At 40.6% G+C, this 25435-nt stretch overlaps 1 protein-coding gene across 1 annotated transcript in view; it reads right to left on the bottom strand.

Annotated features, from left to right (window-relative positions):
- LOC311173690 (proprotein convertase subtilisin/kexin type 5-like) overlaps positions 1-6598 on the bottom strand; it is a gene marked incomplete at both ends in the record, with an annotated part of 47373 nt that extends 40775 nt beyond the window's left edge. The window contains 3 exons of the mRNA XM_084237785.1: positions 4039-4239; positions 5320-5456; positions 6411-6598. Of these exons, the coding sequence (XP_084093911.1) occupies positions 4039-4239; positions 5320-5456; positions 6411-6598 (526 nt within the window). The remainder of the gene's footprint in view (positions 1-4038; positions 4240-5319; positions 5457-6410) is intronic.
- Between the last annotated feature and the right edge of the window lie 18837 nt (positions 6599-25435).

Here is a 25435-nt window from a genome sequence, read left to right as displayed (position 1 = left end):
TATTTAAGTTTTCTAGATTCCTGCTATGAGTGAGACCATCCGGTATTTTTCTTTTTCTTTCTGGCTTACTTCGCTGAACATGATCCCTTCCAGCTCCATCCATGTTGCTGCAAATTGCATGTGTTTATCTTTTTTGAATGCTGAATAATATTCCATGGTGTATATGTACCACATCTTCTTGATCCAGTCATCTATTTTTGGGCATTTGGGTTGTTTCCAAAGCTTAGCTCTTGTAAACAGTGCTGCTATAAACATAGGGGTGCAGGTGCTCTCCATAGTGGTTGGACCAGTCATGTTCTCATTTTATAGATGAGGATATCAAGAGTCAGAGAAGATGAACAACTTATTCAAATAAATAAATAATAGAGTCAGGATTTGAATTCATGTCTGCCTAGCTCTAAAGACTACATCCTCTAGAGAGACATTTTAGTAACTAATTTGAATTTTAAAGTAATTTGATTGAGGTCAGAGCCACAATGGGCAGTATATTTGACCCTTGAATAACAGGTTTGAACTGCAGGTCTACTTATCCACAGATTTTTTTCTATCCTCAGGCATTCATGGATTCAACAAGGTAAAGAAAAGAAAGTTCAACCTTGGTTGGCTGAATCATTAGATAGGAATCCTTGGCATTCATGGATTCAACCAACCATGGTTGGTTGACTCATTAGATAGGAAACCCATCTGTACTGAGGGTCAGCTTGAAGTTGTGCAAATATTTTTGACTGGGGCCTAGCTAGTGTCAGTACCTTTAAGTTGTCCAGGGGTCAAGTGTACTGGCTCTTTGGGGAACAAAGGATGATAGAACATTTGTTGTCATAATTGTCCATATCCATGGTGTAAACATTCCCAACATAGTTGTCTTCAAGCTGCCAATGGTTTCACAATCCACTTATAGAATTGCTGGTTAACAGCCAGTACAAGTGGATACACGTGGCTCCATTCTGCCACTGAGCCAGAAGTTGTGTCACTTACCCAAACAAATGTGTTTTCTGTGCTCTGAATTCTGATGGATTAATTAGTACAAAATCGTGTCCTCATTTCTAAGTGAGGCAACTGCATATAAATTCATGCTCAAAATCAGATTTTCATGGCTTCTTTACACTTGTCTAAAGTTCAGTTATTACTATACAACAGGTTTCCAATGATTGAAATTTCTTTCCTCAGGAGTGACTTCCAGTTTTGTGACTAACTCTGGGATTCCAGTCTTTTTCAGAGCACAGAATTAAGATCAAAAGACAGCAGAACCTGGGTCCTGATAAATCATCAGGATGTGGGCAACGATAAAAAGTAAATTCACCATGTCTGCACTTTGTAGATTAGACTATCAGAATATTTAATTAGAGCCTGCTACAAACATGGTTTTAATCATTGATGGGAAGGGGATGTGCAGGAGTTGTTCCTGGGACTTGCAGTACTTCCAGGGAGGAAACCACTTAAGAAAATCCAAAGGATTTAACAGTGGTGAACTGTTTCCAACTCCACAGTGGTTCCAGGAAATCACTTGACATCACAATCTTCTTTCAAAGCCCATGGCCTGCCACACCTGAACATTTCCACCAGGGGTGGCTTTGTGTGATGTTTGGGTAACTGTTGAAGCCATTAGCAGCTTGTTCAATATTGTTTCTCTTCCTGCCATGCAGGGACATTGGATTAAGTAATCATCACGATGTATTAGTGACTGGGGCATGGGAGCTGGGGACTATGTTTTGTATATGACTATTTGGTGGGAAGAACAGAGATTGAACAGCCACATTTGGAGATTACTTGGTCTTGACCTGCGAATCTGCATGCATAGTGTGATGTATCTGGAGATCTCCATCCTTGGATTCAGGTAGGAGGGATTCTATTGGTAGTTGACAAAGAATAAGGTTCTGTCATGATTGCTGTTCTCACTGGTTAGCTGCCTTGCTAAAGAGTTCAGTGAACTCTAGTTGGATTTTAATTTCAAGGGTATTTCCCTAACACCTGCTGACATACACTTGTAGGGTCAGCTGTGGTCTTTGGTTGCAAGCAGGACCTTTTTGAACTGACCTCACTGGGTGAAGAAATGGACTAAAGTTTGTTGAGTCTTACTTTTCCTACTTGAATATGAATATGCACTTAAAAACCCAAAACAATAACACCACCACCACCTAGCTGGCACCGCCTAGACTGTTACAGTCGCTCATAAACACTCTGTCGTTTGTTTATATGGCTTCCTCCAAGTGGAACGAGGGTGCTGCGGTTTGCTTTCCATCATCTCCAAGGTGTGCCTAATTAGTACTTAATTCTCTGGAACACTCTCCTGTTACACTCTCAGCCTTGTTTTTCAAGGGAAAGATGTCAGGAGATAGATGTAGGCATTGGTTCAGATCCTGCAGGGCTGTCGGGAGTACACTTCCCATTTACTCTCCATTTCAGTGGTGCCTAAATTATGCTGGGGAGGTTGAGCTAGGCCCTTACACTGTTCAGTGAATTAACAGTTTTTTCTCTTGGTTATTAGTCTGCGTGTCTTATTTCCTGGATCATAGAAGTGGAAAGTGCAGCAATCTCCTTGACTTTATTGCTTTTGTCCAGCCATGAGAAACGTTCTCATCTGCTTCCCGAATCCCTTATTAGTGCTAAATCCCCAAATGGACTAATTTCTTCCTCTCTTGAAAAACACTATATTTTGATAGTAGAAAATGTAGAGTTGTGGGTGTGGTGCTTTGACGGAGGGGAACAATCAAAGCGTGACTTCTGTGTGCCAAGTGCGTAGTAGTCCAGTGAAAGGGACGTGTCATTATTTGGGGGAACCAGGGCTGCTCTGACCCTTGGCTCCCTGGGCCTTCTCATCATCTGGATGCCAGATAAAATGCAGATGTCTTGAGCTAGAAACAGCACCAGATTATTTTCCTCTTGGCTTGCACTGGCTCTTAAATGCCTGAATGCCAGACAGACTTGATTTCAGCATTTTGGTTCAGCTATAATTCACAGAAGATAGTTCGATCTGGACTGATTTTCATCCCAGTTATGGTTCTGAAATCAGCCCTGTGTTCTTCATGGCCTTTGGCTGCTGGGTGTGCGATGGTCTCCGAGCTGCTCTATAAGATTCTTGCAATGCCTTCGGAGCAGAAAGCAGCCATGGCCATCCTTCCTCTGAAACCCAGCAGGAGCCTTCACTCCTCTCCCACATCTGTCACTCTCTGCAGCCTGTAGAAGACTCATGCTAAGCAGACCTTTCAGCTGCCACTGCTCTGCACTGAGATGACCTTTTTAACAAATCATTGCCTCGAAATCAAAAGGAGAACATCTCTTGTTTTTGTGAGTGTCTCTGTGTAGAATGTGAGTCAGATTTTTCCAGCTGGAGGAGAATTTTGTTTTTTAACCACCCGAGACATGGAGAGGTCACTGGAAGTTTGTAATTACCCTTGAAGGAAGCCCATGACTGAGGCTCTGACGTGGAAAGACCAATTCTGAAGCCTCAGGTAGGACTCAGTTTGTGCAGGTCTTCCCTGTTAGAGTCCAACCTCCTGAGTGCTTTTTTCCCTCTCTACCCCCAAACCTCCCACTTTCATCGTCTGCAGCTGGGGAGGGCAGCTTCTAGAAGGCAAGCTTCAACGATGGCAGGTTCTAATAAACCAACCAGAAAGCTCAGCTGTTTCAATTTAAGTTCCAGTGCTTGAGAGCAGTTCATCCTTGTCTAGCTGGAGAAGCCTGTCCCACCAGTAATGTTTTCCTTTACCACAATAAAGAGATTCATGAAAGTGATAGAAGCTACCCTGCAATTTTTCAGAAAATGTCTCCATAGGACTCTCTTGACATGTTTCCAGGCCAGCTCTGCTCAAATGTCCAGATCGTTTGTAACTTGCCCTCTGCCTTTCCCGTCCTGGCCAAAGGCCAACCACAGCCTTCTCCATGATCAGCTAAGAAGCCCTGAGAGTGCTTTAAACTTCTCTCTCACTCCAGATTTTTCTTTCACTGCTCAGCAGTACTGTCTCTCAGATACCCCCAAAGCAAGGGTTAAAAGGAGGGGGAGTAGGCAGCTAGACACCCGCCCGCTCAGGAGACACATACCATTCCAGAATTTGCTGTCCACCTGGGTCTGCGTGGAGACCACACACATCCCGTGCCACAGCTGCAGTCCTTCTCGGCAGCTGCTACACTCGTCGTAGCCGCGGCCGGCACAGGTCTCGCAGGCTCGGTGACAGGGTTCACACTCTGCCACCTCTGAGTCCCCATAGAAACCAGGGCCACAGTTCTTCACGCAACTGCCACCTGAATAAGAACACAGAAAGAAGCATGAAGGCAGGACCCTGGCTGGCATAGGTTGGGGTTCTGTGCGAGACCAAGTTCTAAACAAGCCAAAGCGAATCCCAGGAACATTTGGATTTGAGTTTTCTTTTAATTTTTTTAAAGATTTATTTATGCGTACAAGAGCTGGGGTGTAGGCCAGAGGTGCTGGGGGCTGAGAGGATTCACCAGAGACAGAGTGGGGAGCAGAACAGGCGGATCTGCTGAAACACACTGCAGAGGGGAGTGGTGGGTGAGACAGGAGAGGCCTGCTGCGCCATGTGGGTCACCTCTCTGGCCGGCAGGGGGTCAAACTCCTGCTGCAGTGGCTAGTGATAGCTTGATAGTGCTGGCTTTAACCCCTGCGCTACCAGAGAGGCCCTTGAGTTTGCTTTTAAAGAAACCAAGATGGCTTGAGCTTATTTCAACCAGGAAATGTGATTTAGTGAATCTAACACTTTAGGTCTTCTTTCAACTGAGGACTTAAATTGGCTATCAGCTCGAAGGGTTAAGGAGACTACAAGTAAAATGAATCCCTGTATAGAGATGGAGATCATCATGGACTCTACTCTCCGACAAACATTCCAGCGTATCGGTCCATTAGTTGTTCAACTGGAAGACTCAATGTGTTTCTTTCCTAAACATCCATTTCTATCCAAGTCAATGCATTAACCAAAACCTAAGATGAAGGATCTTAAGTTTAACTTTTACAGGGTTATATATCTTGGATCACAGCTCAAGGAAAGAATCATAGTTCTGCATATACCAGGTGCCTGCAATTCCGAAGCATTTCGTGTCAGCGCCTCCCCCTCTTACTCTCCCCCACCACCCAATTCACTCTAGTTCCCATTGGTTCTTTGAGATTATTGAAATAAGAACTATGCTTCAGTAATGAGAGCAGAAGGAAAGAACCTGTCTAATGTTTATTTTCAAACCAAACTAAATTCCTCTTTGGACAAGAGACACCAGCACACGAAGACTCTGAAACCAACTAAATGAGTGTTCTCATTATGGGTGGTGCCCTGAGGCCTTGTTCTCGTTGGATGGAGTCATTTTTCGGCTTACCCAGAAGAAAGAAGCCCTCTTCACACCAGTAGCACTCATTCTGGTCACAGTTGCCACAGTTGCTCTCGCAAGCTTTGCATTCAGATTCTTCTCTGTAGGTCTTCTCAGGGCAGGTTTTATAGCAGTGGTTTTCAAACCTAGCAGGGAGAATTGGGGTTTTGCCATGAGCTACACTGACGATTTTCTTTTAATCACCAGAACTTAACCTCCTGGTAGATGTCTATACATTGTCTCCAATAGGAGTAAATATTTGGGTTTCAAGGGAGAAACTTCATCTTTGTTGTGTGCCCCCCAAACTGAGCCATTGGCTGCTCCCACCAGACCCCCAAGGACCCTTTACTAGGGCAGCTGGGAGGAAACCGAGGAGAAGGAACGGTGTACTAAGATATTTTTTAAAGGAATACTGACTCTGCATCAATTACTAGCTAATTAAAACCTCCGCATAATCTCCATATGGTAGCTAGCACTTTATCTTTAATTTCTGGCTAAGGGAACTAGGTCCCAAGGTTAAGTTTTCGAAGTCACATAGGTAGTGAACGGTGGGACTGGGATTGTAGCCAAGGTCTGTTTGAACAGACAGCTTGTGTGCTGCTGCCACATGGCACCAGCAGGGTCTGAAGCAGCACAGGGTTGAGTTCAAAGAGCTTATCAAAATGTCTGTAGCTGGATTATTAATATTAACAGCATGGATAACACATTTTATCCATTATTCTCATTATTAATGATTAACAAATATTATCCTTTCTCATCATTACTGCATAACATGTATTGCTTATTATTCCATGGTAAAATGTCATTCAGACTCTCTGAATTGCAGGCTGATTGAAGGGGAAGTGGAGGGAAGCTGCCCTTTGAACTTCGGTGACTTTCATAGAATCAACGAGGTATCACAGGAAATGGTTACATCTATCCCTAACAACTTCTATTGTACAGTGTTGTTAGCTGTATTCAAAGTTACTAAATATACCGAGGGGTGATAAGTTTGTTTTCTTGAAACATATCTCGTGTTTTGCCCTTAGTGCGACTCGTCACATTTTTTCAGTGTGTCTGTGTCTCCAGGGCTTTTATGAAATGTGCCCATCTCTGAGCACGTTAGCTGCAGAGGCCGGCAGCACTGGCTCCAGAGCCCCACAGAGGACATCTTCAGGTGGCAGGAAGTAGGTGCTGGAGAGGGACTGTGTTCCTGTGTCCAAGTGAGGAAAGCACCAGGGTCGGGGTAGGCAGGAGTAATGTGGCTTATAAGAGGGATGGAGACTGGTTTCCTCATCCACATCTTCATGATCGCTGATCCTTTATTTGAGTTTAAGGCCTCCCTTGGCTAGTCAGGGAATATTTTGTAGCCTCAACCAAAGGACCTCATCAAGACACATTGCCTTTCTGCTGTCTGTCCTTGCCAGGAGTCCCTGTGCCGGCCGCGTGCTGGGTGAATGTCAACCCTGAACATGCTGACTGGTCACTTCCTGCTCATTTGCTGTCATCTGCTCTACTTTCTAGCAGTCCAGTCTGGGCGCCTTCTTACCTCTCCTCTCCTGTTTCAATGGAACAATAATTTCAATCACTCAGGAGTGCAGTGATGTCAACATAGAGAATAATAGGCTGCCTTTGAAAAGAGGCATTAAAGCTACGAGATTAAGTAATGATAAGGCTAACTGATGATTTTGAACACGTTTCTGGTTATTGGGTTTCCCTTCCCTTCCCCTCCCCTCTCCTCCTCCTCTCTCCTTTTATTTATTTATTTATTTTAAAGATTTATTTATTTATACAAGCACTGGGTACAGTCAGAAGCGCGGGAGGGTGAGAGAATCTGCCAGAGCGGGGAACAGAACAGGCAGACTGATGAAATACACTGCTGAGGGGAGCAGCGGGTGCGACAGGAGAGGTCTGCTGCACCATGTGGGACCCTCGCTGGTGGCCGGGGATTGAACCGGCACTGCGGAGGCTGCGGGCAGCTTCGCAGCCCAGCACTTAACTGCTGTGCCACCAGGGGAGGCCCTCCTCTCTCCTTTTAATGTCTTCCCATGTACCACCCATTTTGAGTCCCTAAAATCTGATGGAGGTGAAGGGCATTGAGTTGACAGAAGTCAGTCACCAAAATTGAGATGGCACACCCCATTATCTAGACCCTGCTAGTTTGTGGTTCAATGTGAGGCACCCCATCGCCTCCCTGAGCTTTAGTCAGTTTTCTTCCCTTCTGGAGAATAACAAAATACCATTGAAAGGTGGAGAGACGTGGCATTTGAGAGTTTATCACAAAACTTCCCAGCACATAGGAGGACAGGGAGGAATTAAGCAGCCTATGCATTATTTAGATCTTTTCTGCTCCCTTCTTTTCTTAGTTTTTCCTCCAGGACAGTCACTAATGTACTCTGAAGGGAGACTAGAATAGGAGGGGAAGGTGGATTTGAAATGGATGATCTTTGATTTTATAGATTTTGCTAGAGAACTTGGGGGTGAATGTCACCTGTGCTCTGTTGAGCCTCTTGGTCTGTGTCTCTCATGCCTCAGGCTGTGACTGAGAGCTCATGTAGCCCTGGTTTTAGCCTGGATCTTCAGCTCCTGTTAAGTACCAGGTCTCCATGCAGACATTTGGAAACAGCTTGCGGGGGAGGGAGTATATATTATTAAGATCTGTCCATAAACAGCAAGGTCTGAATCTCGGTAACCCATGGCAAGATTCCTAGACACCAGTGTCAGGCTGGGTGATTTCCAGGACCGAGAAAGAGAAGGCCTCCTTTCGAGGCAAGGAAACAGCTGGATTCTTATTGCTAAATCCAAGAATTGTTTGTTAATAGCTTGACAGGGCAGAGTTGCTTCAGGCTGCATGGCCTCATTGCTTTAATCACTGGATTTAAGATTAAGTCAGTAATGCTTAAACTGAAGAAATGTTAGCCCCCTGAAAAAGAAGGGCAGACTTACATGTAATATCCCGTAGCACATGACGTGCACATTCCTGGATCATCTAGAAAAAAGCATAATAATGAAAAATAATCACCAAGTGGTCATCATTTGGAAAATGGACTTTGGAAAAGTTGTGGCTTGAGACACAATCTTCTGGGATAGTTTCATGAAATGTACGATCCAGAAATGGTATTGGAACAGAGTGTACCATTTTTAATTAACAACAAGATGTACACTATGGCTTATCTTTATCAAAGCTAGTAAAATAAGAATTTTCGTAAGAACTGGGCCCTGACTTTCAAGGGAAAATAGGCCCACACTACTGGATCCTCAACTTGCAGGTCAACACCCATGCACTCTGAGAAGGTTATGACCTCCTCTGAGGTAGAGGCATCAGATCGCATGTCCACACAGGCTTGGAAGGGGTTCTGAACTTCTGACCCTGAATGCTGGGTTTTCCACACATTCTGTCAATGCCTGCCAGTGGGAGGGAGTGTCATCAGGAGGCTCCTTTCATATCGGCACAGTTACTTTTCTCCCATACGGTGTCCGTGGAGCTCTGCACTTCATAAACCCCTTAAAGAAACTCTTCATTAAGCACTATGACCCAATGTGTGTCCCTGCTGGCTCAGAGAAGGACTTTCCTGCTGCCAGGGGCTTCAAGAGAGAAAAAGATGAACTCAGTTTATTTCCTCCTTCCTAACCCTCTCTGAAAGATGCCAACATCCAGATTCAATTATTAAGGAATTTCTATGGCTTCCTCTGACCTGCGATTGTGAGTAGCAGAGTTATCCCCAGCAAGTCCTTTCTGTGAACTACATACTAGCAGGTTCTTCTCATTCTGAAACAACTGCTCCTCATTAAAATTTGCTTCTCTTGGTACAGGAACATTTTTTGTCACCTTTTACTTTATTTAAAGTAAATAAAAGTACCTCTTTTGAACTTTGTGCCTAGTTTTGCCCCTTAGTCATAGAGTCAGCCCTCACCCAAACATTCTTCTTGGATCCTTTAAGGGAAATTGTAAGTCAGCACTGCTGTGCATTACATGTAATATGATCAATGCATAGCACCGAAAGTTACAGTGGGAAAATTCTTAGAAGAGGCTCTGTCATTGAAGTAAAGACCCCCAGAAACTTCTAGATATAGCCTTGTCATGATGCAGTGCAAAGGGCACTGGCCTGAGATCTGGGTTACCTATTTCTAGTTTGTAGTTTTAACCCTGGCTTCAGTGTCTTGTGAACTCACAAACATTGCTGTGCCCTCTGGGTCCTGGTTTCTGCAGATGTAAAATGATCTTGTTGGATAAGATGACTGTTAGGTCTCCCCACAAGTCACAGATTCTGAGACTGAGTCTAACAGGAGTTGGCAAACTATGGTCTGCTGCAGCCTCCAGTCTGGCCATGCCCTTGGTTTACAGTGTGTATGAATGTGTTCATGCTACATCAGAGTTGGGTTGGTGCCACAGAGATAAAAAATATTTACTGTCGCTTTACAGAAAAACTGTACCAACACTGCCTAATACACTATGGGCTCATGCCTTTGTCAAGCTTACCTTTGTTAGGTAACAAGGTGTTGTTTTTACCTTAAAGTATTCTACCTAGAGTTCTTCTCAGGGAGACAATCATCTATATTTGTCAAAATACCTTGCTAACCTATTGGGGGGTAGAAGTTTAATCAGTAAGGTTGAACAAGGGCCATGAAAACCAAGGAGGTAGCCAGGTCCTCCAAGTAAGCCATGATTTGCTCATGGGAGGGAAATTGTTTTTATGTCTGGGTCAACAAGGTATGTTATAGGGTGCATATAGAGCCGGACTGTGAAATGAACCATAAACCAGGCTAATTAAGTGCAATTAGGAATCTGAAGCTAATAGTTCCTTGAGAAAGAAAAGTTCACAGGAATTCTTAGAATTCTTGAGGGAGGGCTTGATTTACACTTCCATGGATTAGGGATCTGAATCCATTTTAAAGGGGTTCAAAGGCCCCAAAGAACACTAGTGGTTCCACTGGGTAAATTCATTTCCTGCTACAAGTCAGTGTTTGCAGCTATATTGTTTTCAGTTCTGCTCCTATATAAGTTGTTACTGATCAGCTTGCATTTGGGCAGCTTCTTTTCTCTGCCTATCCCTGATGAACATATTTGACTCTGACAGTTTTGCTAATTTGGCCAGAGCCGGGGAAAGTTAGGCCTATTCCCTAAGGTTCTGACCATCCCTCCCATCGAGGAACTTAATGAGTTTGCTCTCTGCTCTTTTAAGCAAGTCACTGATGAAAATGTTAAACAGAACCAAACCTCAGAAACGTGCATACCAATGTAATCTTGAGGCAAGAGATTTTTCCAGTCCAGTTGTATAGTGAGTTTGCTACCTTTACAATAGTTTGCATAAATGAATAATGCATGGGACAGGAATGGTGACTTGTAACAGCTTATGAATGCCCATTAGCCTTATTATTACCAATTGCTAATTATTACCAATTGCTCTAAAGTAAGAATTATTTTCAAATATTTTTTCCACCCCAGAAGATCCACAAGTTATACGTAAAATAAATGGATTTCATTTGACCACTGAGATGCAGCTGTTATGGGATTAAGGAAAGGTAACAATCGGAAATCTAGGCATTGATGCTAAAGTCAACTTGACATTTGACTGGTAAGAAGGGGTGGATTAAGGAGAAAGATGAATTTTCCTAACTTCTGATGTGTGTGCAGTGATGGGGGGTAGTGTTAGGGGGGAAGTCTCCAAACAAACTAGAATTGTTAACTATCTTAGAAGGTGTTATCCAAAGTAGGATGTTTCCATAGCTCTGGATATTTAATCTTGTCAAACTTTTGAGCTGAGAGAACATATTTTGAAGAGGCATGAGGCAAGTTCTGTCAGAATTCAAGGGCAGCATCTCATATATTTGGAAAGCAACCTTTAGAAACAGTGACTGGCCCCCAGCTGCCCCCATCCCCACTAAGGAGAGTAAGTGAGCATTTGTCCTGGTAGGACAGGGATGTAGCCTTCCTCTCTTGAGGAATCACATTTTTATAGGGGCTGGGGGGCAGACAACAATGAGCACTTCACTATCCTTTGTGTCACCTTGCCACTGTTTCCTTGGCAATCATCAGTGCTGGCACTAGATGTCCTTCTGCTGTCAATGTCCTCATCAGTGGCCAACTTACGTTCTCTGCCATTTTGTTGTTCCCACTCAGTCCTGCAGTCTTCACCATTGACTGTGGGTGGATTGGGTCCACATTAGGTAACATATACATCTTACCTACAAAATGTATTGGGAAGGGGATTTTTTTTTTTTTTTTTGGAAAGAGTGTAGTTTTAACTTGAGATGAACATTTAAAATGGCCAGATAAAAATAACTTATTTTTACGACTTACATGCTCCTTAAGTCACTTACTTAAAGATGCATACAAGCTAAAATAAGTACTTTTAAACAATTTTTTTTCCTATTGTATGTTTATTTTTCATTTGGGGGAGGCAGAGAAAACTGAGTATCTTAAAAATAATCTTCTATCCTACGATATCCAGTAATGCCAGAATAAGCTATGGATTAAATATAGTATTTATAAGAATTGATACTGCAAAATGTGAGGAAAATTTAATGTCAGGATGCGCCTACCTTACTTTTGGCTATTTCTCTCAGTATTCATTTTCATGCTTCTAGGATTTCATTCACAGTCAGGCCTCCCTCTGCTTATTCCCTATTGAAACCCATCCCTCTTGTGTCCCAGTATGGTGAAGACCTTTCAGTTATTGCCTAGGATGAGGCTATTGGGCAGGTCAAGCAAGTGTTCTTGGGAAGCTCCTAGACTCTCACCTATCTCAGCACAGCCTCTTAGGTGTCCTAGATGCATGACCCCTGAGGCCATATCTGTAAGTGTTCCATAAAACAATACCCACTTTATTGTAACTCAACATAACCTGGATGCTTGCTTTTCTCAGATGCTCTAAACCTTTTGGTTCAATCACCTTTCTATGTTCAATTACCTATATGGTAGGCTTGACCAAACTTGGGGCTCTATTTACCTTCCCAATCAATGCCTCCCATACTTAGACCAAACTGATACTCAATCTGTACTTCATAGGTTTCTAGCCCCAATAATTCTCCAAACTCCATCAATAACAGAAATCTGAAGCAGTGTTCTCTATACTTTCTTGATTGCTTACCCAATTGGTTTAGAAACTATTAGCATATATGTGTGTATAAATTATTTATATGTACTGGTGCCTGAATATTTCATACATATTTGGAAGGTATGCTAAAGTAGAGAATGTAAGGAGATGACGTAAAAATAATTGTGAATATGAGTTTTATTATTTTCTACAGTCTAATGGAGAGACCAGTGACTCAGAACACAGTGAGATAGCATATTTAAACTAATGAATTCATATGAAAACTTTCCAAAACTTTGTTCTTTGTTTCCTTAAAGTTACAACTGGAAAGAAACGATTCACTTGTCTGTATTATGTAAAGATCCCCTCCTCTTGGCTTCTAACTCCTTGGAGGGACACAGCAGTAGAAGAGACCTGAAGAGATAATCTAACTTATTCTCTACAAATATTGGCGAAAGAGGACTCACTTCTCTACTGGACTCTAGTCTTTACCAAGTCCTCTCATTTCAGCAGAGGAATACATAACAGGCAGCTGTTGCTGAGTGATGTTGTTTCCTTTGTAATTTATAGACAGATGCTATGATTCTAAGGAACTTGTTTGCTTAGTATTTTTTGGTTGAGAAACTGAAAAATCAGACATGAATGAAAGTGGTTGAATGATATGACTTGATCCCCCTTCTCCTCTACTCCACTATCCTTTATAACTTTAGTACATACATTTATCCCCCAGATCAAACTTTCTGGAAGAAAGTAATCAATGAACATGTCCCTACAGGAGAGAATCTAAAAGTTTATCTGTTGGAAATAGGTTTTAAAAATATGGTACATTATGGGTTAATAGAGAATTATTAAAACTTTCTTTCTCAAGAGTATTGAAAGATATGAAAACACTTTCATGATAGACTATGTGAAAATGTTGGTAATTCATATTTAACCCATGATGTACATATATTATCTATTGATCTATCTAGATAAGGTTTTATCAAAAATGAGAAGTTAAAAAATGTAGTTATCTCTGACTTTATATGTATGTATATATTTCTATATGGCTTAATAAATATGTGGTACAGAATTAATTAGAACAAAAATGCTGTTAAGAAGAAAATGCTCAGATTATGCATTCCAGTTGTTATTTGTGACACATGTTTGAAAGCTGTCACCTCTAACAGGTCTTTCTGGAGGGAGTTGGCCTTTTGTTTATGGCCACTTTATTCTCTCTCCTGCCAACTTCTATTTTATCATCTTTCCATTTTGTCCTTAGCAATTCCTGACTCTATGTCCAGCACAAGACTGACATTCTTCCATGGGATGTGGTTACAATGGTGGCAGATGTTTGTACAAGCTCCTTTAAAACATTTCCCTTTAGGGCCTCCCCGGTGGTGCAGCGGTTGAACGCTGGGTTGCGAAGCTGCCCGTGGCCTCTGCAGCACCACTTCGATCCCCGGCTGCTCCCCGGCCACCGGAGGAGGGTCCCACATGGCGCGCAGACCTCTCCTGCCGCCTCTCAGCAGTGTACTTCGGTCCTTCTGCCTGCTCTGCTCCCCGCTCTGGCTCTGGTGAATTTTCTCACCCTCCCGCGCTTCTGACTGTACCCAGTGCACGTATAAATAAATAAATAAATCTTGTATAAATAAATAAATCTTTAAAAAAACAAACAAAAAAAAACCCTTTATAAAACATTTCCCTTTAACATGAATTGTTTTTCTGATGGGAGTCTGTAAATGACCCAGATGAGTAGGAAATGGAATTTTTCTTGGCTGCCATAGACTCACTAACTAGATGGGCTGTCACTTTCAGCCAAACATTCTTAACTAGTTCCCTTTATGAGCACCTGCAGTCTTGCTGGAGCATCAACAGCACATCCAGCCCCCTACTGAGATGTACTATTCCCTTTGAGAGGAGAGACAGCATTATAAGCAGCCAATACTTTAATCGTTTTGGAAGATAATTAAGCAACTTGTCAATAATGCATATTCTCCCAGAGTAAATATGTACTTAGTTACTGGATGATGTTGTACAAGACTGTAGGAAAAACATTGACATTCTTTAGCCCACTGGAGGATAATGAACTGGGTAAGAGATTTATATGCTTGAAAAGTACAACTAATGATAAACCCCAAATAGCTCAAAAAGTACATAGTTCAAGTAGGCCTTGTACTTAGAATAGCTTCAAATAATTAATACTCAAATCCAAAATGGACTCTCTGACAGTTTTGCCAAAACAGAGGATTTTTCAGGCAGGTTCAGTGGTGCTGGGATACAAAGTACTTGGTTAGGGGGACTGTTGATGATTTTCCATCATTTTGTCTTCACTGGTGTCCAAAGACAATGAATAAATATTCGAATTGGCAGTAATGCAAATGGTACAGCTGACAATGGGGCACAGCCTCCTGGAGGGACACAGTAGTAGAAGAGACCTGAATAAATAATCTAAACCATTGTCTACAAATGTTGGCTAAAAGAGGGCTCAGTTCTCCATTGGACTCTAGTTCCTCTCATTTCAGCAATGGGATATCATAATAGACAAGCTGTTTCTGGGTTTCCATTCTTCCCTAGCATAGCAGGTAGATGTGAAGAACAATAAATACATTCTATAAATATTACTGTATACTCATTCTTTCTGGAGCTTACATTTTATGCAGGGGAGAGATAATAAGAGAAAAATGGATATTTAGAATGTAAATAAAATGTAAATTTTTAATAAATGCATGAAGTTGCCACCAAAACACAAACAAACTCTATGAGGACAGTGGTTTTTCTTTGATTTTCTGGCCCCCAGGTACCAAGAATAGCCTGACTCCAGACAAATGTATTGAATAAAGAAGAAAAAGACATAAATGTAAAATTCAGGTGAATGATTAGAGTGTGATGAAATAAGAGTGGAGAAGAGAGGTCTTAAATTAGATAGATCTTAAATTAGGTCTTAGATAGGAGTTCTTTCAAGAACAGAGGTTTGAGTAGAGAGATGAATGATAACCAGGAGATAGCCATGTGAATTTCTGAGGGTAGAGTGTTCCAGAGAGAGGCCAAGAAAAGCTTGATCTGTTTGAGGGACATCAAGAAAGCCAGTGGGTAGAGGGGATGAAGAAAGAGGGAGAGAGTCAGGAGAAGAGGCCAGGATAATGGGTTGGTTCAGGCTCATATATGATCATATAAGCCAGGGCAAGAGTTTTATAGTCTAATCTATCAGTAATGGGGAGCCATGATAAGCTTTCTAAGAAAAAAATAAAGTGTGGTTTGATTTACTTAAAAAGATCACTGTGGGTTCTTTCACATATTTAATGTAGAATAATGGCTTATTTAATGTAGAATGTGGAAATGATTATATCTGTTAAATCTTGCAAAACTAAGATTCCATGTAACACATTTGAGAGACATTTTAAAGGAATATATTGGAGGAAAATGATTAGGGCTAAACTAAGACTGTGATTGCACTAATGAAGAAAAATCAGATTTGAGAAAAGTTAAAATAGTAAAATTGAGAGGATTAGATGATAAAAAGTGGGACCCTGCATTTGCACCTAGATGATGGAAAAAGAAGAGTAGTCAGCAGGGAAATGCAGCAATAAATGAATAATTAGCTATCATCTACACACTGCTTTGGGTGTTATAAAAAGTGTATACTGCCTCCTTGCAATTTGTAATTAACAAACTAAAGAAGAAACTATGGTGTACCAATTGGTCAAAAAGATAAACAAATCTAGTATATCATAGCAATCTTTGTCTAGGACCTGAAAGAAACCAAGTTATGATTCTTTTTTTCTCTTCCCACTTAGACTTTTATCTGTTTATCTAAATGGAAAAATACTGAGCATTCTTATGATATTAGGGTTGCCAGATAAAATGCAGGACTGCAATGGAAATCCAAGGACTATAATTTCTGTTAAAGACAAATGAAAAATAAACTTGCCGGGGGGAGACAGCAAAACAGACAAACAAACAAAAAAAGCCCACCAAAAACAGGACAAACCAGAAACCAAAAAAACCCAAAAACCATAAAACTACCCCAAAACACACCATCCTCCTCTTTGTCTTGGCACTGGGTAGATTAAACAGCAAGAAAAATCTCTGAGAATTTGTATTAATAAGCTGGATCTCATGCCCGCTTATAATAAGAATTCATGTTTCTGTGTGTTCTGAAAATTTCAACTTAACATAGTCCAAGGTAGGGAGTGTCCCAAGGCAATTAGTACAAGTAAATACAAATCCTCTCTAAAGAAATGTAACCTTAACTCAGATCTCAAAGTATTTTGACAGGTAAGTTTTTAAGGAAAAATGGTAATAATTTAAAGGCATAAATAGATCACAGAAGGAAATCAGGGACTATAAGAGAATGTTAAAGGAAATAACAAGCAGCAGAATAAGATCCATTGAGACTAAAGATAGTGAAATTATCAGACACAGAATAAAAATAAATATTATTTTTAAAGAAATAAAAGTATCCAGAAAAATAAAAAATACCAAACAGTTTTGGAAAGGAATAAATGTAACTGCTATAAATGAAAGACATAAAAATTTGAATACAAAACTCAATTGATAGATTAAACAGCAGATTAGGAATAGCAGAAAGAATTACTAACTCAAAGATAAAAAGAAAAAGTTGAAAATACAGTCTGGTGAAACATAAAAGATAGAAAATAGGAAAGAGACATAACAGATAGTGATTTTTTGAAAAAAGATTTATTTATGCATACAAAGGCTGGGGTACAGGCCAGAGGTGTGGGGGGTGAGAGGATTCATCTGAGAGAGTGGGGAACAGAACAGGCAGATTGACCGAAGTACACAGCTGAGGGGAGCAACGGGTGAGTTAGGAGAGGTCTGCTATGCCATGTGGGTTTCTCCCTGGCTGGGAATCGAACTTGTGCTGCAGTGGCTGTGGACAGCTTCATAGGCTGTGTCTTAACCTGTTGCGCCACCAGGGAGGCCCCAGATAAGGTGATTTAATAAGGCAAAATTTCAAAAAGAGAGCCAAGATAATGGAGAAGAGGCAATAGTCAAAGAGAATGTTCCTGATTTGTTAGCAGCTACCAATTATTAGACCCAAGGAACAATAAAGATACTTTTTAATATACAAGAAGACACATTATGTAGTTTTAGTGAAGGATAAGATATAATAACAAAAAGTATAACTATTCATGAAAAACCAAGAAAATGAATAGCTCTTAATCTGTGAAGAAGAATAAAGAGAATAAAGAAATATATGTATGAAGAAAGAAATGTATGATGAAAGAAAATTCTGGAGGACTTGAAGATTTGGTGGATCATCAATCATGTCAAAAAGACACTAAAATGGTGGCTGAATATTCTCTGAGCTTTCCATGAAAGACTTGGAATCATAAAATATAAGAACCAGAGGGAGTGTAGACTCAAGCCCCCGCTTAAGTGTCTTCAGATTATGAAGCATTTTTCTATATTTTGAGTCCTCTAGTTCTTTTGGCAGAATGAATCTTTTTTTCTGAGCTCCCAAAAAACTTTGTATCACTGCTGTAGCTATTATCCAGTTGGGATAGAGTGAATTGTAAGGATCTGCCATAGACAGAGAATATCTCTGTAACCCTAATATCCAGTGTTATTAATTCAAAATTCATTCCTTCCACAAATATTTTTAATCTTAGTATGTACCAGGGCTACAGTGATGACTAATTCCCAGTACAGTATTTTGCTCAGGGTCTACAGGGAAATGCAGTGAGTAAAAAGATGTTGCAATGAATATTGTATGGTTAGCATTACTAAGAGGGTTGTGAACAATTTATTAAGAAGGAAATGGGGAACTACCCAAGCCAGGTTGTGTAGGTGGGGGCACAGACAGAAGGGCACAATCAAAAGATTCCTTGAGGAAGTGAAGACTTAGGTAAAAGCTAAAAAATGTATTTGCGGAGAGAGTATAGAATTCTTTCCACTTGGGAAGGCCTGAAGGTAGACAAAGCTAGATCTGTGGAGGTGATTCCTTTAGTAAAGGACAGATGTGATCCCTTGTGAATAACCTATAAAAGAAGTGGTATGATCAGAACACAGCATAGATGCCCTTACCTTAAAAACATACGGATTTTATCTCCTGCACTGTTGGTGGGAGTGCAAACTGGTCCAACCACTATGGAGAGCTGTGTGGAGATTTCTCCATCTACTACATATGATCCAGCAATTCCACTCCTAGGTATTTACCCAAAGGACACAGAAACATCAATTCCAAAGAGCACCTGCACCCCTATGTTTATAGCAGCACTATTTACAATAGCTAAGCTTGGGAAACAACCCAAATGCCCCAAAATATATGACTGGATCAAGAAGATGTGGTACATATACACCATGGAATATTACTCAGCATTCAAAAAAGATAAACACATGCAATTTGCAGCAACATGGATGGCGCTGGAAGGGATCATGCTCAGCGAAATAAGCCAGAAAGAAAAAGAAAAATACCGGATGGTCTCACTCATAGCAGGAACCTAGAAAACTTAAATAAGGGACCAGGAAAATGAATAACTATAAGAAAGTGATAATCAAAATCAACAAACTATGAACCAAAGACACTCTATGGGGGGTAGGGGGCAGGGAGGGGAAGGATTGGGGTCAAAATGAGGGGATTGTAATTGTATGGGGAATATAAAAATAAAATTTATTTAAAAAAATACGGGTTTTAAAATGAAAGAGTACAGAAACATCTTTGAGAATTCTTCTCCGGAAGGAAGGCAAACAAAGGGGAAGATAAACAGTTGGAACTACATCAGACTAAAATGCTTCTGTACAGCTAGACAATAAGCAAAGCAAAGAGACATCCTACTGAATGGGAGAAAATATTTGCATACCATACAATGGATAAGGAACGGATATATCAAAAATCTACAAAGAACCTACATAGTTCAACAAAAACTAAGCAAACAGCCCAATCAAAAAATGGGCAGAACTAAAAAGACACTTCTCCAAAGAGGAAATGCAGATGGCCAACAGGTATATGAAAAAATGTTCAATATCACTATCAGTGAAATACAAATCAAAACCACAATGAGATACCACCTCACTCTAGTGAGAATGGCCTGCATTAAAAAAAAAAAAAAAAAAAAAAGCAGAAACAACAAATGCTGGAGAGGATGTGGAGATAAAAGAACCCTGTTACACTGCTGGTAGGAACGTAAACTGGTCTGGCCACTATGGAAAGCTGTATGGAAGTTCCTCAGAACACTCAAAATGGATCTACCATATGATCCAGTGATTCTACTCCTAGGAATCTACCCAAAACACACAAAAATGAAGCCTTCACTCCTATGATTGTTGTAGCAAGATGTGAAAACAACTGCAAAGATGTGAAAACAACCCAAATGTCCCAAAATAGACAAATGGATCAAAAAGCTGTGGTATATTTACACAATAGACTATTACTCAGCAATCAAAAAAGATAAACTCATGTCATTTGCAGCAACATGGATGGAGCTGGGAGGGGTAATGCTAGCTGAACTACGTCAGAAGGAAAAAGATAAATATCGGATGGTCTCATTTACATGTAAAATATAGAGAAACCAAACAAAAGGTCCACAAAAAGTGAAAATTAGCAAACTGACCTAGGTCTGAGGCATATAGCAAAACAGGAGGGAAGAACACGAGGGAATATGGTGATGGTTCATGGATGATTTGGTGGCGGGACTAAAATGATACAAGCAAAAGAAATTCATTAGCAAAAAGCAAAATAAAAGTACAAAAGTGAAATGCAAAGAGTTTGGGGAAGCTAGTATGAAAACTAGATGCTAGGACTCAAGAAGAGACAAGAGAGAAGACTGAAGAGACCAGTGGCTGGATGGTGAAGAAGCTTGTAGGTCATCCTTGGGGGTACAAGACTTTAATCCAGAGCCATGGGAAATCAGTGTAGATTTGTGAGATGTTTGTTAATGGTAGGTTTAGGTTTAAATTTTAGAGAGAACACCATTATCATGAAATAGAGAATTGGATTCTGAGAGTAAGCGAACAGAAAAAGACTAGAACGGGAGAGACCATTAGAAGACTATTACACTATCTGGTGAATGGTGGTCCAAACTAAAGGGTAGTAATGGATATGGGTTAAAGAGGACACTGAAAATATTTAGGAAGTAAAAGTGACTTGGTAACTGTTGTAAGTGGAATTATATTCCCCCAAATAACACATTCAAGTCCTAACCCCTTCTACCTATGAATGTGACCTTTCTTGGGAGGGACTTTGCAAATATAATAGAGGTTAAGGTCACATTGGATTAAGGTGGGCCCTAAATATGGATATCACATGATGGATGTCCTATAAGAAGGTCATGTGAAGACAGAAACACAGACACAGTAGGACAGTCATCAGTTATCAGCAGAGATTAGACTTGGGGGGAGAGATTGAAGTGATGCAACAAGGATCACTGGCAATCACTGGAAGCTGGGAAGAGGCAAGGAAGGGTCTTCCCTGACTTTGGACTTTCTGCCTCTGTAACTGTGACGAAATACACCTCTGTTGTTTTAAGAGTGTGGTTCTTTGTTACAGCATCCCTGGAAATAAATCTAGTCATATAGGGACTGTTAGGGGACACCATTTTCTCCTGTGTTTTGACCTTTAAGGTATTGGAAAGCTAGCTACTATCCTCTTTCTAATTCACCTATTTCTTCTCCTCCTCCTCCTTGCTTTCTAATTGAAAATCTTTACTTATTCAAGCAAATTTGATGAGTTAACTCTCCTACTTCTTTTGAAGGGAAAGAGGAAGACTTTATCACATACGATTGATGAGTTTAAAAGAAATTCAGCATGCTTGCGTGAGATGGGATGTTGAATCGGGGTGGGAGTGTTGGGAAGCTCACTTTCATAGATATGATGCACACTGTCCATTTTAGTTTTCTAAGCAAGCAAGTTGATGCTTTGATCCTTTTCTGTATGATCCTCCCTCCCCAATCTTAATTCTCATTTGGTTCTGAATTATGGAGAGAAGCATACTTGATTATTACTTCTACAAATCCCAGAGAGAGGGAAGAAAAAAGGGTTTTGCAGAATGTTGGCCTGAGCAGCTGAGTGGTGCTGTGTATTTACAGTCATGCAACTGAGGAGTAAGGGATTTGGGGGACACAGATAGGAGATGACAGCAGAAGTGCTTGATATGTTTGCTGAATGGAAGGTAGTTCAAGCTCTTCCTTTTAAGAATGAGTAAAATGAGGCCCAAACAACTTCTGTATCCTGGTCAAGGGCATGCAGAACAAATGCAGATTTGAAAACTTCCATTCCTATGAATTTGAAGTGATTCTTCTATTCCCTTCTCTACTCTGTTTTTAAGATCACATGTCCCTACTGAGCAAAAATATTTACACACATACTCTAAAAGATCGTATTAAGTTGTCTAATTGTGCTACTCAAGACCGTCAAATAATCCCTCAAACTGATTAGTAAAAATTCACATCACTTCATCAGTGATGAAAGTGATATGACCTTACATGGGAGGGACTTTGCAAGAATGCCCAGGCCACAGGCCTTGGGACACTTTGGCTGGGCTTTGCACCAACAATTTACCCAAATCATTCAATTAAGAGTCTTCTACCCCCTGCATAGGGGGTCCTCAGGATATTTAATCATTGCAGCTTTCATTTCAAGACCTTGCTTGGAATCTCCAGTCTATTCAGGACACTCTGCCAAAGTTGAACTGCCCGGAGCAAAACAGAACAATCCTTTGGATACTGAAATAAGTGTTTGGTGCTATGGGAGCCAAGCTGGAGAAGGCAAAAGGACTGGGCATGCAGTCCCACTGAAATCATATTTTTTATTACCTCTCCATTCAGACAGACAAGAGAAGGTTACAGAAAGCATAACCTTTCATTTCCTGACTGCTTAGGTGCATTTCACATCCTTAGCATCCAAGGAAACTCTCCAAATAAATATATTGTTAGAAAAAAGGAAAATCATGACAACATACATTTATCTCTCTTGCTGCCTAAACAGAAATAAAACTGCTGAAACTCAAAACTTAGCCTCCAACAGACATATTTTCTGATCATTATTTTTTTTTGCCCAAATTGATGGTTTGTGTAAATAAACCAGGGCTATGTAAATAAGTTCTGTTACCTGGGAGCAGAGAATCTAAGAGTCATCCTGTGTAATATGTTCTTTAAGAAAAAAGAAAGAGCCTCTTACATTTTAAGAAAGATATCTTGAAAGACTTTGCTTATTCATCATCAGGAATATTTTAAAGAAGTGATATTTTTCTTTTGTGTATCTTCAAGTCACTGTAGCAACGGGATCACTTGCTACTCATTAATCAGGAGACACCAGCCAGAGAATCTATCCTTCCCCTAGGTTTGCAGCCTTTGTCTATTATTCCACCTTTTTAAAATTTCACAGATTTTGAAAATACTTTTCATCGAACATTTCCCTTGATCTGAGGGTTTTACTGTGTAGTCTGATTTACTGCAAGTTGTTTTTTCTTCTAAGTTATTTGGTGACTTCTATGAACTACGAGGTACAAATTGGTTGTTCATGTCTCTGTACTTCTGTACTGTTACATCTTACAGCTAATGGGAGGTTTTGCTTCGTCTCCAGAGTTGTGTGATAACTTCTACAAAATCCCTTCCATTTCCTCTTCCTCATGTATGCCATCGGCGGATGTACTGTGTACAGTTATAAATGAAGTTGTTCCCTTTAATGTTCTTTCTACGCTTTTCCTGCTTCCTAAAAGTCAGCAGTCCCATCTTGGTTTGCATTAGTAACACTTAGACCTGCTGAAACAGTGGCAGGTGATAAGTGAGTTCTTATTCATTTGATGGCTGGAGGATTTGGAGACCACCTTCCTGGAACCCATACACTCTTCTGGATTCTTGGTTTGTAGTTCATTGCTGGATGGTTCTAAATGTCATTCAAAATAGGGAAGTAAGGGACTCCAGAGAGACTATAGTCCAGAAGCTGCTAAATGGAATCAGTTTGTAACAAAGTTTTGTTGGCTAGCTTTGTGTTGGTCCATACTATGACTAAAAAAATAAAGATTCTCATAAAAGTTTTGATTACCTATGGCCTGCCTGCAACAGTTGACAGAGGCTGAGCAGCAAATGACTCCTCTTGATGAGTATGTCCCTGTGAACCTGAGTCCCCAGCTGGCCTTTTTGACCAAGGTCTTGCCTGGTCAATTAAACCTTGGTTCTGGTTTAATTTCCATGCCACTCTCCAGTTTTCACAGATAAACTGAGGCTTGAAAACTTTCAGGGACTTGATCAAAGTCTAACAGTTAATGAGTGATAGTTTGAAAATTAATTCCAGTTTTACTGACCACTAGTCCAGTGCTTCAAGTTCTGTGTCTTGAAGTTTCTCTCCTGCAGAGTGGTGTATACTGAGAAAATTCATTTTACAGTATGACTGAGAACTATATAAATCTACACAGGGGATTACTAAGAAATGTTGCAACTTCTCTTGTCACTGTGGGCTTTTCAAAAAACAGTTGGTATAATTAGAACAAGATGGGAATTATTATATAGTGATATTATAAAGATATAAAGAAATATATTACCAGGTACAGAGTATGTTTATATGTGTGGAAAGGGGTGGACTAGAAGGAAGAGACCCTTTGAACACATTTTCCAAAAAAATAGTAGTTTTTCAGGATGGTTTCAAAGAAAATAGGTCTATCTGAGGACTAGGAGATATGAACAGGATGAAAGAATGTTAGAAACAGCACCACATGCACAATACTGATTTAGCTAGAGAAGGTGGTGCAAGACTGGAAATATTTGTATGTTATTTGCTCCCTTACCAATTAATGAATGACACATATGCCGTTCTTCAGTCTCTAACCCCCCTGATCACATGTTAGGACACTGATCTGTCAATGATGGAAGGTTGAGCCCCCAGGCTTGCCTATATGAGTGCATGTATGCATGTCTGTGCATGCACATACCTGCAAGCATGTGTATAGGTTTTGTGATGGTAGGCAATGAATTACTGAACAAAAAGGTGATGTTCTTCAAATTTTGAGAGTCCTTTTTTCTTGTATCCATTCTCCAAGAGAACAAAAATTAATAAATCTTGGTTGTTTTCAGAGTATAGCAAAGGGAAAAGTCAGCCATAAAAGAGAACTCAGGCTGTGGTAATACTTAATCTAAATGACTCATGGGCAATGAACCCATTTTCATAATAGAAATAAAAGCTTAGCACCTGCCATGGAGGCAGGCATCCGCTAAGACATTATGTCTTGTGGGGTCTTGCAGGGATGGAGGTGCTCTGCGTAGCGCCTACAATAGTTTTAACACAGGAGCTTTGTGATGAGGGAGAAAAGATTCCAAGAACAGCCAAATACCCAGTGTCCGCAAAGCTAACCTCTTCCTCCAAATGAATCTCATGTGACCACTCTAACAGCATTCCAGTGCCATTTAGGTCTGAAAACAAGAGGGATTTCACAGTATGATTAAGTCTACACAATAACACATACGGCGGAAAGAGAGTTAACAATTATCTGCTGAATTTGGGGACTGCTCTGCCCCACCATGAAATACCTTACACTGGCTGTCTAATATGATTCTTTTGGATAATTGCTAGCTAAGTCTCCCCTTCATTTCATGTTTTATGGGCCTGATTGTTCTGTGAAAGCTCTTCTATTTTCCTTCCCCAAGCCATGGGAACCACCCCAGGATCAGTTTGCAGGGTTCATTTAGAATAAGAGCTCCATTTTACAAAGCTGGTCTTCAGCTGAGATTCCTTTTTGAGATGCTTCTGTCTCAGGGCCATTGTTAGTCTGGCATTTCACAGCCCTCCAGGGGTCTTCATTCATATTGGCAGGTGATAAGCAATTTTCAAATCATGGCTAATCATAGTAATTCGGCATTTTTCCTTATTAGCACCTCTGAATGGAGAAAGTACACGCAAGTGGCTGATCTGTGCTGTCTCTTTTCTTTCTCTTTAGAGCTTTTATTCTCCCAATGGGCTGTGTTGTTAGTCCAAAGGGATTCAATGAAAGAGCATCTACCAATCTTTCTAATGGTCGCAAATTACGTGGATGAGAATTCAGCATTTCTTTGCTTTGAGAGAAAGTCACCGCCCTTGTAGGAAACCATTGTTATTTTCATTCTTGGTTCTTGAGACACTATTGAAAGATGGATGCACATGTGGGTTCCTAAATGTGTGATGTCCTTGGTGATGA

The sequence above is a fragment of the Talpa europaea genome (assembly GCF_964194135.1).
Source record: "Talpa europaea genome assembly, chromosome: 7".
Taxonomy (NCBI): Eukaryota; Metazoa; Chordata; class Mammalia; order Eulipotyphla; family Talpidae; genus Talpa; species Talpa europaea.
This window is presented reverse-complemented; position numbering and strand designations above follow the sequence as displayed.